The sequence below is a fragment of the Pipistrellus kuhlii genome, unplaced genomic scaffold (assembly GCF_014108245.1).
Source record: "Pipistrellus kuhlii isolate mPipKuh1 unplaced genomic scaffold, mPipKuh1.p scaffold_m20_p_2, whole genome shotgun sequence".
Taxonomy (NCBI): Eukaryota; Metazoa; Chordata; class Mammalia; order Chiroptera; family Vespertilionidae; genus Pipistrellus; species Pipistrellus kuhlii.
In genome coordinates, this window is record NW_023425515.1 from 171,062,623 (window position 1) to 171,075,044 (window position 12,422).

Here is a 12,422-nt window from a genome sequence, read left to right on the forward strand (position 1 = left end):
CCCCCTCCCGCCCCACCTGCAACTCTATAGCCGCTCCCATTGGACCCACCCCAGACGCCTCGCCCCACTGTGACTGATGCCTAGAAATCCCTTCCTCGCACGTGGCCCAGCTGGAGGCTCTCTGCTCCCCATCCGCCCCAATTTAGGAAAAAGGGGTTCTTTCCCACAGCCTTGGATGGGGAGTTCTCAGCCGCCAGTGCAGTTGGGCGGCCCGGCCAGGCTTAGGGGGGACCCCAAGTGCTGGGAAGCGGTGTTTTCTGGAGCCTTGAAACCTTCCAGACCCGCTCAGTGTAAACCGCCCTGGGCTTGTGTCAACATCCGAGGCTGGAGCCTGGCGGCGGCTGGGGACCGGCTCCGACCCAGGGACGGGAAGACAAGACGGGAGGGTGGGGGTGCAGGGGGGTCTTTGGGCTATGAAGAGGGATCCTTTGGGGGAAGATTCCCGGGAGGCCTTTGGTGCAGGAGGGATGCGTGAGAATGAGGAAGGCTGTCAGGGCAGGGTTTGGGATTAGGGAGCCCACGTGCTTGGCCATTTGGACTGTGTTCTCCGCGCCCACCGCGCCCCGTCCAGTCCCACCGCGGGAGGGGATGCGTGCTGCAGGGGTGATGGTGAGCTGCTGACCGCCATCTGCCTCTCCCCTTCCCCATCCGCCCGGGGCGCCCTCCTCCAGGTCCGGGTGGGCCACGGAGGGGGTCACATACTGTGCCTCACCCCCTCTTCCACCCACCCCCGCTGGGGCCCCAGGAAGGGAAGGTTTAGGAACTCCGCTGTGCTCTCCCGTTTCCATAGCAACCGTGCGGTTGGTTTTTTTTGTTTGTTTGTTTTTGTTTTTGCGAATCCGCTTCGATCATCCGCACTTTTCACCCCAGATTGTGGCCCGGGGTCTGAGCCTCGGGAGCGGTGAGGATGGGGCACAGCCCTCGCCCTCCTCGCGGCGCCCGGGAAGGTCAGCGCGGGCGGACGGGCAGCGTGCGCTCCAGCCGCCGGGCCTCGCCGGCCGCCCGGTCCCCACCTGAAGCCGCGCCTGCCACTCCGCCCCTGCGCAGCCAATCATGCCCGCTCCGCGCCGGGGGAGGCGGGTCTTATGCAAATCGGGCCGCCTCCGGGAGGCACCAGTGATTCCAGAGCTGGGAGGCGGCTTCGGCGCGGATCCTGGGGAGCCCGGCCGCCCACCCGCGAGCCAGTCTCGATCCCCGAGTCCAGCTGAGGCTCCGAGCCACCCGGCGACCCGGCGAGCGGCCTCAGGTAACGCGGGCGGGGCTGGGCGGAGGCCCTGGTCCCCTCCCCCTCCACTCTCCGCTCCCAATCTCGTTTCCTGCCCTCTCTGATTCATTTCCCTGGCCGCAGGTTCTGCCATAGGCGGCAGCGTCTGGAGGGAGGGGGGACCTCTCTCCCCAAGTCCAGGCCCCATGGGTCCCAGGAAAGGAGGCAGAGCTGCTTCCTCATCCCCAGTTCAGGTAAAAACAACCTCTGCTCTGGCCCCCAACACTCACACGCACACCTGCGGTGCAGTGTTGTTGGCACCAGTCAACCTCCCTCCTTTGGAGACAGGTAGTCCACCCAGTCCCCTGGCAACCGCCCACCTCCATGGATAACCTCCATCCGTAGCACCCAGCCCCACCAGCAGCTCAGCCCTCCTCCCCAAAACACCCAGACTCCCGCCCCCTTTCTCTTCACAGCACTTTCAACAGTGCCTCCTCACCAAGGCCTCAGGGCTAGGCGGAGGCCCCATGTTTGCTCTTTTCCTTCTGGTTGGAGGCGAACCAGGAACTCCAATCCCCAGCAGACCACCCCTACCTACCTATCAGTCACTGCAACCGAGGTCCCAGCCTCCTCCATTCCCCTCACCCCTTACAGCCGAAGCACCAAGTCCTCTCGGTCTTCCTCTCAAATATCTGTCCAGTTTGTACCCTCCCTGGCCTCCCCCTGAGTCCTGTCTTCCTGCTGCTCTGCGGGGACTGTGCCAAAGCTCCTTGAGGACCTTGTCGCTCCTTTTCCTAAGGTGGCCTGAGCCTGGAGGGCAGGAGAGCTGGTTCAGATCTTGTCTGACTCACGGCTGTCTGACTTTGGCCAAGTCACTTCCCTCGCTGACCCTGGTGAAGTGGGGAAGGCGTTAGGACCGAGGGTGGACTGAATGAGATGATCTTGAATGGCCACCCAACAGTGACACACTCTGGTTCTATGGCTGATTAGGAGCAAACAGGACCTTCTCTCTCTCTCCCTGAACCATGGAGGTGTTTTAGAGAGGAGGCCTGAGCAGGAGGGGTGAGTTCTCAGTGAAGGAGGGACATTGCTTCTTACCAAGGCCTACAAGGCCTGGGCCCCTTTCTGCTGTTAGGAGGCCCTCCTAGACCAGCAGCCTACATGCATGGACAGCTCCAAGGTAGAGGTGGTCATCCTTTGTTTATCATCCCCTGCCTCTCATTAACAAGGAGAGAGAGAAGCTGCTGCTTCTATGGCTGCTGCTTGGAGAAGAGCAAATGAAGGAGAGGGAAGAGAGAAAAATCTCCTGACCAGGGAGCAGTTGTCACCATGGCAACCGTCTCAGCACCAGTTTCTCTGAAGCTGGGTGAGGGTGTGGGATTATTGCATCCCTCAGTCCCTCCCACCCTACTGCCATCTTCCCACCCGAAGCCCACAGCCCTGAGCTCTGCCCTCTGGAAGAGGCCTCTGGGCACAGGGAGCAGCAGCTTTGTGCGGGGCCCTGTGCCAGCTCCTCCGCAGCTGGAGGGCAGCCCGCAAGAGGTGAGCAGAGGAGCCTGCGCAGGCAGCAGGGCTCCAGCACCCACAGAACCAGCCCCAGTGCATTCTGGCTTTTGCCTCGCTGCTGATAGGCTCTACTTTACTCTGGGCGAACCCTTTCTATGGTCAGGCCTGGCTTCCATCGCCTCTGAAGTTGGTGTGATGGCAGAGCACAGATAAAAGAGCCCGAGGCCATTCTTCAGAGGAAGAAGTGGGTTCTGCCCGTCTCATGTAATCCCCCAAGGAGCATTCCCGGAACATCGCTGGGTTCCAGGCACCACCCCCAGGTCTCCGCCGGGTGCTTAGGTGCACTCACAGAGGGACAGGGCGAGAATTCCGTGTGGGGCAGCTACCAGAGGGCCAACTCGGGAACGAAAGGAAAAGCACTTCTCTCACTCTCTGAGCTTCTCCAACGTGGACTGGGAGAGGGTACGCTCTTTGCCATGGAGCAGAAAGACCTGGAGAACGTTTTTTCTGGCTCAGGCAAGGGTTTAATGCAAAGGCCTCTCCTACGTCAGGCTCCATCAGGTGACGGGCAGAGAGCTCATACTTGTGGGGCTCAACTCCCCCGCCTCACAGGGTCCACTCATGGCCTCATGCTGCCCTCACGCTGCTGATTGTCCACCATCCCTGTGTGGGGAGGCTGAGCATAAGGAAGTGGGCTGGAGCCAGGCCTACAGATGGATTAGAGCTGAGTGAGTCCAGGAGAGAAAGATATTAGGGGGGAGGAAAACAGCTAAGCCATGGGTGGAATAGGTTCTAAGGTGTAAGAAGCTTGGTTTGAAAGGAGTATATAGTTGTGAGGAAAGGAATTGGAGGTGAGGCTAGACAGGTGGGCACCTTGGCACCAGATTCTAGAGGACACGTGGGCATGACCCCCAGCCTGTATTGAAGTTCTGGGTGAAACCAGAGAAGACATTCTCTCGGAGGAGAGGAATCAGAAGAAAGGCACTTCTGAGGCAGCTGAGCCCATAGGTATGGCTTGCCAAGCAGTGCCCAGCTGGCTCTCAGCCCCCTTGGCTGTGCCCCTGGCCATGACTGAGGGTAGAGAAAGGACATAATGAAGTTTCCAGGAGCACTTCCAAAGAAGGAACAATAGCCCAACCAGTGTGGCTCAGTGGTTGAGTGTCAACCTATGAACCAGGAGGCTCTGGTTCAATTCCCAGTCAGGGCACATGCCCAGGTTGCAGTCTCAATCCCCAGTGGGGGCTGTGTAGGAGGCAGCCAATCAGTGATTCTCTCTCATCATTGATATTTCTATCTCTTTCTCCCTCTCCCTTCCTGTCTGAAATCAATAAAAACATTTTTAAAAGAAGAAGAAGAAGAAGAAGAAGCAGCAGCAACAATAAGACTTAGTGGCAAGTTGCACCTAGGGCAAAAGGAGAGGGAAAACTAAAGGTAACTGAGATGGCATTCCCCCCCTGGGACAAGGGAAGGAAGGAGTGATGGAGAGAGGACAGTATAGGTTGAAGATGAGTCTGGCTGTAGATGTACTGTTAGAGGTGCTGGTGGGCCACTCCAAAGGGTATCAGATACTGTGACCTGGAGCTCAGTAAGATGGTCCCACTGAGGCTAAGAGGGAGGTCAGAGCTATGGTTTTCCCAAAAAGGCAGGTAGGAGTGGAGAAGGCTTCTCTTGGGTAAGAGTAGCCATGATTTGGAGGGAGTGGTTCAGGCAGTAGCATGGGTTCAGCTTAGGTGCTCATCTGAGCTCTTCCCCTGACCTGCTGTGTAACTCAAGCTCGTTTTCTCCTCTCTCTGGGTTTTCACTAACATAAGGGGATCGATTTTAAAGGGCACTGCCAGTTTTGTCCTACCAATCTAAATGCAATAGAGGGGATAAGGAGAAAGGAGCTGAAGACATAGTCCTTGGTGGGCCTGGGACCAAATGGGGGCCAAGAACAGGTCTGGCCCGGGAGACACAGAGTTGTGGGAGGGAGGAGAAAAGGGGGCAGACGGTGAGAGGCACACAGACACTATGACACACACACAGACAGTGCTCTCTGACAGACTTGGCAATCTCATACCTTGGCATGTTCCCACCCACACCCTGCACCTGATGCAGACACTCAGACACATTCCACAGGAGACAGCGGAATGTCTGCCTCCCCCATCAGACACGTCCACCTCTGGGTTCTCTAGCTTCCTTGACTCTACCCTGAGTCTTCAGTGTACTTTGGACTTGAGGAGGGGGCAGCTGGGTTAGGAGCCTGCCTCCTTCTGCCCATGGTGCCCCAGAAGTGTCCTTAACTCTTGCCCCAGTGCAACCATTTTGAACCTCACAATTCCAGGTTTCTGCAGGTGGCCTGCGTCCCCTCCATGGCTCCTCCTGAGGGAATACAGGATGTCTCAGCCTCTGAGGGTGGTAGGTAGGGGAGGATGTAGCCACCCCGACTGCTCCTTGATCTTCCTCCTGCCCCAGGGGAGGAATCTGAGGCCCAGAGATATCTTGTAACTAACCGGAGGTCAGGCAGCCAAGGAGGGCACATGAACAGACCAACCTCTGTTGTTGGTGGTGCTCTCGGCAGGAAAGCTTAGAAGCCACACTGGCCTGGGGTGGGCTGTGAAAGGGGCATTCCTCTCTCTGGCCGGAGGGCTTCCTTTCCTAGAGTATCTTCATGGCAGGCTACCCCGCCACTGGATTCTGGTGCCCTTCCAGACTCCACGCAGGCCCAAGGCACCTCCCAGGCTCCGGAGGGACATTCCTCCCATGGAGTTCCCACAGGAGTGTTCCTCCAGGGCCCCGTGGGGCATCGCTGTGACCACGCTTCCGGAGAGGGTTGCTCTCTGCTCTGCAAACACTCCTCCTGGCACAGGCTCCCCAAGGGGCTCACGGTCCAGCTGAGGACTGACTTTCATCTGCCCCAGACTTGCTTCTCAGCAACATCATCTCCGTCCACTCAAGCCCAAATCGGAGCATCTGCCTACACTCCTCCGTCCCCCTCACATCCATTCAGCTCCCAAGTCCTGCCAGTGCCCGCTCCGGACCGTTCTCAGTCCTTCCCCATCTCTTCACATTCTTTACTCTGGTGTCATCCTCTCTCATCTGAGCTATGCGGCAGGCCCCTCTCTGCTCTCCATACCTTCCCTGACCCAGGTCATCTGGCACACCACAACCAAAGGAAAAATTCTGAAACACATCCCTTCCACCTGGGTTCCCAGTTCAGGACTTGCCATACTGCAGGCATTCTGTAAAGGTGGTGGAAGGAATGCTATGTTCCTAGCTCTTGCTTTAAAACCCCTCCAGATAAAGGCTGAACTTCTTGACATGGATGGAGGCCCTTTATAATCAGCTGCTACCTACCTCTTTGACCTAATTATGAATGGAAAGTTGGCTTGTGTCTGCTTCATCCCCATGACTAGCACAGGGCCTGGCACACAATCAGCCTCAATAAATGCCCAGGGAATGAATGAGGAAAAGCAGAATCTAATCAGGGTCTTCAGTGCTACTAGCTAGGACTTCTATTTGTACAGAAGAAAGAGGGAGAGACACTTGCTGCTGGGACAGCCTGGAAGGCCTTGAGGAAGTTGGGAGGTGGTACAGGGGGACACAGGAGGAGCCGGCCTCCCGTCCCTGGTAGGAGAGGAGCCAGCAGAAGCAGGTAGGGCTGAGTGTGAAAGCTCTGAATGGCAAGGAGAGGATTGAGACTAGATTCTATGGGTGTGGGAGCTATGAGAGGTGTAAACAGGAGAAGAGAGGATGAAGGTTGTGGCATGCAGCACCTGTCAGTGAAAAGAGGGGAGCGGAGACCTGAAAGGCTAGAAATCCTGGAAACCTGCACCCAGTTTTTTGGGGGAGGGTTGGGGAGGGGCGGGGAGGGGCGGTAGGAGCTCCTGTGGGAAGGGTGGAGCCCAGGGGTAGAAAGATGGGGCTTGGTGGTGGTGGTGGTGAGAGGAGGGACACCCACCAGCTGTGGAAGGAGGGATCTGGCAGTGGAAATGTGGGTTTGTTATGGGAGGGAGCTGTTGTAGAGACGGGGAACCCTGTTTTACGGGGACTTGGAGGACCGCCGCTTGCGCCTGTCCCCCAGGCCCCGCCATGGGGAAGACCAACAGCAAGCTGGCCCCGGAGGTGCTGGAGGACTTGGTCCAGAACACCGAGTTCAGCGAGCAGGAGCTGAAGCAGTGGTACAAAGGCTTCCTGAAGGACTGCCCCAGCGGCATCCTCAACCTCGAGGAGTTCCAGCAGCTCTACATCAAGGTGGGCGGGCCCGGGGTGTCGGGGCGGGGCCAGCCACCCGGGGCGGGGCCAGATACTGGGGGCGGGGCCAGAGACCCCGGGGCGGACGGACCGATAGAGGCCAGGCAGTCGCAACGCCCCAACTCCCTCCCTGCGCTCCCCCCTCAGTTCTTCCCCTACGGCGACGCCTCCAAGTTTGCGCAGCACGCTTTCCGCACCTTCGACAAGAACGGCGACGGCACCATCGACTTTCGGGAGTTCATCTGCGCCCTCTCGGTCACTTCCCGCGGCAGCTTCGAGCAGAAACTCAACTGGGCCTTCGAGATGTATGACCTGGACGGCGACGGGCGCATCACGCGCTTGGAGATGCTGGAGATCATCGAGGTGCGCTGGGGCGACCCGAGAGGCGGGGGTGTGCGGGGTGGCGCCCCCTGTCTTAGGTGCCAGGCCCGTCTCTGGCACCGCCCTCTCTAGCCAGCTTCTCTCTGCGCCCACCTCTCTCCCCACCCCGCTTCCCAGGCCCCCTGGCATGGGTTGGATAGGCCTTGTGCTAAGTCCTTTACCCAACAACCCTAGAGGGTAGGTACTGTCAGAAACCCCGTTTTACAGATGAGCAAGTGGTGGTTCATGATTCAAATCCAGGGAGTCTGACTCCGGAACCCAAGTTCTCTTAGCTCGTTGTTCTTTCAACAAATGTGTGCTGAATGCCTGTCATGTGCCAGCTCTGCTCAGAGTTCCTGCTTCCATGGGAAGCGAGGAGACTAGCTAGGAGACCTCTGCAGGAGCCCAGCCAGGACGGGATGGGAGTGACAGCCACGGAGGAGCAGTCAGTGGAAGTGGTTGGACATGGGATTCATTAATACTGCCAAATTAGGGCTGACGAGATTCACCGAAGGATTGGATGTGGGAATGAGAGAAGGAGAGTCGAGTACAGTGCCAAGGTTTTTGAACAACTAGAAGAATGAATTTGCTATTTCCTGAGACAGGAAATGAATGCCTGGGGAGGAGCAGGTTGACAGGGAAGAGTTGGGTTTTAGACATGTTAGGTGTGAGATGCTCACTCAATAGCCAGTTTTAACCATCCTACATCACATCACCTTCCAGCATCCTCACCATTTCCCAGGGTTCTCCCTGCCCACTCCCAACCCCCCTCCACTCACCCCCGGTCCTCCCGCCCCTGCTCCTCACCAGGCTATCTACAAGATGGTGGGCACCGTGATCATGATGCGCATGAACCAGGACGGGCTCACGCCCCAGCAGCGTGTGGACAAGATCTTCAAGAAGATGGACCAGGACAAGGATGACCAGATTACCCTGGAGGAGTTCAAGGAGGCAGCCAAGAGTGACCCCTCCATTGTGCTGCTGCTGCAGTGTGACATGCAGAAGTAGGGAGCCAAGGCTGGTGAGGGGCAGGGCCCTGGCCAGGAGGAGCATGGCCACCTCCCAACCCCGTGATCTCTCGCTGGCTGGCCCTTCCCTAGCGGGAGAGGTACTCTAGCCTCACTCTCTGGCCCACCCACCCCTCTGCCCAGGCCCTTGCTCCCCTCAGTCAAGATCTTTGGGGGAAAAAGAGAGATCCTCAGGTAGCCTGTGGTCTCGGCCCAGAACCAACATCCCACTGGGCAAAGGGGAGTTGGCCTTTGCCCCTACTGGCAGGGTTAAGGAGGGAGGCTGGGGTTCTGCTTTGAAAGTCCGTTCTTCCTGGGATTATATTTTATAAGATGTGATTCCACTTACACCCAGTGAAAGGGCCAAATTGGGTCAGTTCTTTATTAAAGACCCAGATCCCTTAAAGGCGGTCTCTGCCCTGTTCCCTCCCCCTCTCCCCGGCCCTTTTGGCTCCTGTCTTTGGAGCGTTCATCCAGCCCTTTCTTCAGCTAACAGTTACTGAGCACCTGTTCAATGTCAGGCACCTCCGGGTGCTAAGGATATGGCAGTCTACAAGGCACATCCTGTGCCCTCCGGAAGTTCACAGGGAGGCAGACTTCCGGTGGTCAGAGACGTGGAACACAGCTGAGCACGGAGCGGGTGAGGCAGGCTAGTCAGAGAGGAACTGTTAAACCTTTCCACTCCGTTCTGTACAGAGCCGCAGAAGGATAAATGAAGTGTTTGGGAGTCTGGGAACCATGTACGTGGAAGTTTTAAGGGAAGTTGAAATTTATGCAATACCTACCTATATTTTTAGTACCCTTCAAAGGAGCTAATGTGATTTTATTAGTGTAGGGTATTAAAACATACTTTATATTACTTGATTTCTTATAAAACAATCAAATGAATACAGAAATGCTCATTTTCATGGGGAAAAAGAGCTGAGAGAGGGAAAAAAGAAGAGGGAAATACCACCACACTCACCAGAAAACACTTTTTCTTATCAAGCTAAATCTTGAGCTGTTGCCGTCAACAGCTTCTTCTGCTTCCGTTTTACCGATCTTTTTCAATTCAGTGAGCAATTCTGTTGTATACTTACTCTGGTCAGGTGCTGCCTTCAGAAACAGAAAATCAAGGTTCACTGAGAGTGAGACTGTGTATTTCCCACGTCTTGGTAGTTTCTTTCTGGATTCGGTCTGGTTTCAAGGATGGCGTGTTCTTTCACTGCTACAGACGTGGCAGGAGCTAGAGGAGGAGGCCCCCCTGGCCTCTGTTTAGGCGTCAGGCTGAATTTATGGACCAAATGCCTAAAATGTGCTTGCTGGGCATGCTCCCCTGGAAAAGCTTGTTCTAACCCCAAATCCCAAATCAGGCAGACAACTCATCATCTCCCAAGGGCACTGGCTTTGCTTTCCAATGTCGGCTCTCCGGGTTTGGATCCGTGAGCTATACCGCTGCATGCTTTGACAGCTGGAGAATTCATCTCGCTTCTTTAGGTCTTTCACTTACTTTCTCCCATACTTGTGATCAGAAATTGGCTTTCCTATGCAGTGACAGTTGATTTCCTCTTGAGCTGCTGGTGAGAACAGTCTCGTACACGGGTGCTATCAGCCCAGGGTGGGGACGGAATGGCTGCTGAGTTGGGGGTGCAGATTGTACCTTCAGAGAAGCAGGGAAGCTTGTCTGTTACTTCGGAGGGTTCACCGGTCCTCTCTCTCTGCAGGAGGAAGCTCTGGGGATGTGGATCTTTGGTCCAGAACTCTACGGGACCTTCCTACCGGCTGCCCTTGGAGGGAGCAAGGCCACTGGGTTGCCACCTCTTTCTGTCCTGCCTATGACCTGCCTGTTATCAAGGCTAGGGGATTCACATCCCCGGGCAGTAACCAGTAGGCTTTTATCCAGTAATGCCTCAAAGGATGTTCCATTGCTCTCAGGAGCTGGCCATTCGATGTATCTTGCGCTGTCAGTCAGCACCCCGGATACTCAATAGCCTGGCTCAGCTGACACTTCCAATGGAAGGCTTTTTACAAAGTGGGGTTCCCATCCCACAAATGTTGAATCCAACGCAACTCCCCATCACACAGAACTTCATGGCTTTCCAAGGCTTGCCATCTGCCCCATCTCATTCTATGCTCACAGCCTAGGAAAATGGGGATTTCATTTTCCATTTCCTTTCTCCGGACTTGGAGACCGAGGCTCAGAGAGAGGGAGTCTCTTGTGCAAACAGGCAGAGTCAGGAGGTGGCACAGCGCCAAGACTTGAACCCAAGACTCGAAGCAGGTTCTTCCCTCCAGAGTCTGTCCCCTGCGCATTTATCTGGCTCTGAGTTGTACAGAGGTTGACTGTGGGGCAAGCTAAGTTAGTCCGGTCTTTTACAAGCTTCCTGCTAAGAGGATCCTGACGCGGTGGTCTTCCAAAAAGAAACAGGAGCTTGGTTGAAGTCCCCACATTTTCGAGCTTCTTGCTTTCTGTTCTGGGCAGCTCTGCTAGCAAATCAATGCTGTCCTCGGAGGCTCTGATTCGGAACCCTGGAAGCATCTTGCACTGTCTCTAGCATCAACTTCCTTCCTTGCTTTGGTTTTTCCCCAGCAAGTCCTACCTGTGAGGGCAAGTTTGATCATGCCACACTTTTGGACACATATCCCTGGCTGATATTTGCTGGTGAGGCCAAAGACCCAGCCGCGTTGAATACATAATGCCAGGCCAGGGACCCGGATCACCATCTTGCTAATGGGAGGAGCCACAGACAGGCCAGGCCTTGCTCCCACATGCTCCTGACGCTGCTTGGGAGCTCCCGTGGTAGAGCCATGGCCCTGTGTGAGAGGACAGACAGTCCTGCCATCTCTGCCCCAGCCGAGCGGGACTTGTCCCAGAGCACAGGGTTAGCAGAGATTGAAGTATGACTCACAGAGACTCAAAAATACACAGACAGTCACAGCGTTGATATATCCGGATTCTCCTTTGAAGTTCTGTATCTTCTTGCAGCAACTCTGAACTGCACGATTCCAAATCTATCTTCTAACTGTATTCTGTCCTCATTCAATCTTCGGTCCAACTGATGAGCTCCTTCTTATCTCTATAAAAATCATCACCAAGGGCTACTTCAGATGGCCACTCCAGTCAGGATTACATAACCTGCCTTAAATCAAAAGTTAAGGAAAAGGAAGCCCATAAGCAAAGGCACTTTATCTTTTTCTGACAATGGCAGAGTCCCTAGGGGTAGAAATGCATTTTGCTAGAGAGAGAGGGGCGGGGGCGGGGAGGAGGAGAGAATACCTGGGGTTTCTAGGCAAGGTAGTAAGCTGACACTGTACATTTTTATGCAGAAATTTACTAAAGCAGCAAACATTTCCTGAAGACCCACCCTGGTGAGGCTTCATGCTGACTTTAGAGATCGCTGTGGGGGCAAGAATTTATTTTCTACATATTTTATTCATCAGTGTTGAAAAAATTCAAATCCTGCAATTGAGAAGTCTCAGAAAAATATGGGCTTTTTCTCTCTGAGATTTTCAGGGTTTTCTTGTCCCTGTGCCACAGTGTGGGGGCAGGACCGGGCCTCCCAGGGTGTCTGGCCCTTCCAGAGCGGAGGCTCTGGGAGTGTGGAGGCCTGGGGCAGGAGCGGGGGGTGGCACAGGGGTGCTCCCAACTCCTTCACCGCTCTGGCCCGGCCCCCTATGGATGTGCTGCTCCTGGCTGTGCCCACAGTGACTGTCCTCCCTGTGCAAACCCTGTGCTGTGGTGCGTGTGTATTCTCACTGACCGTGAATAAAAGGTGTGACTGTGCCGAGGGCTCCTTCCTGCTCGTCTCTAAGCCAGGATAGCGCTGGGGTGGGGGGAACGGGGAGCGCACACCGTGGGAGCACCTCAGCAACTCCTCAGGCTGAGGTCCTTATTCCAGCGAAGGTGCTGGTAACATGAAACAGAGACCCACTTCATGGCTCAAAGAAAGGAGTGAGCAGGTTACAAGGGACCATAAAGATGGAAAATCAAGAATGACCGGGACTTCGTGAACTAGAACTAAGAATGGGCCTCTCTCTCTTTTCTCTGGGCCTCACAGGTTCTTTTTTTTTTTTTATTTAATTTAATTTTTTATTAAATTATTATCTGTGTACATATTTTAACATTGCCCCCC

The 12,422-nt window shown here is 55.3% G+C and overlaps 1 protein-coding gene across 3 annotated transcripts; it reads left to right on the forward strand.

Annotated features, from left to right (window-relative positions):
* Positions 1-1,093: 1,093 nt before the first annotated feature.
* On the forward strand, positions 1,094-12,073 carry HPCAL4 (hippocalcin like 4). 3 transcript variants are annotated; one of them, XM_045584812.1, is made up of 4 exons: positions 1,094-1,246; positions 6,738-6,943; positions 7,091-7,306; positions 8,114-12,073. In XM_045584812.1, exons 2-4 carry the CDS (start codon positions 6,782-6,784, stop codon positions 8,309-8,311), a joined length of 576 nt encoding a protein of 191 aa, XP_045440768.1. In that variant the 5' UTR covers positions 1,094-1,246; positions 6,738-6,781; the 3' UTR covers positions 8,312-12,073. The 3 variants fall into 3 exon arrangements, with proteins under 3 accessions (XP_045440768.1, XP_036302828.1, XP_045440769.1); XM_036446935.2 differs by having other exon boundaries at positions 6,774-6,943; XM_045584813.1 differs by lacking the exon at positions 1,094-1,246 and adding an exon at positions 4,057-4,141 and having other exon boundaries at positions 6,774-6,943.
* Positions 12,074-12,422: the final 349 nt, after the last annotated feature.

What these genes read in the sequence shown, in the direction of transcription:
- HPCAL4 (XM_045584812.1), top strand. Translation starts at nt 6,782, where the DNA reads ATGGGGAAGACCAACAGCAAGCTGGCCCCGGAGGTGCTGGAGGACTTG. An exon ending in TCCAGCAGCTCTACATCAAG is followed by an intron (nt 6,944 to 7,090) that starts GTGGGCGGGCCC and finishes CTCCCCCCTCAG; the next exon opens with TTCTTCCCCTACGGCGACGC. An exon ending in AGATGCTGGAGATCATCGAG is followed by an intron (nt 7,307 to 8,113) that starts GTGCGCTGGGGC and finishes GCTCCTCACCAG; the next exon opens with GCTATCTACAAGATGGTGGG.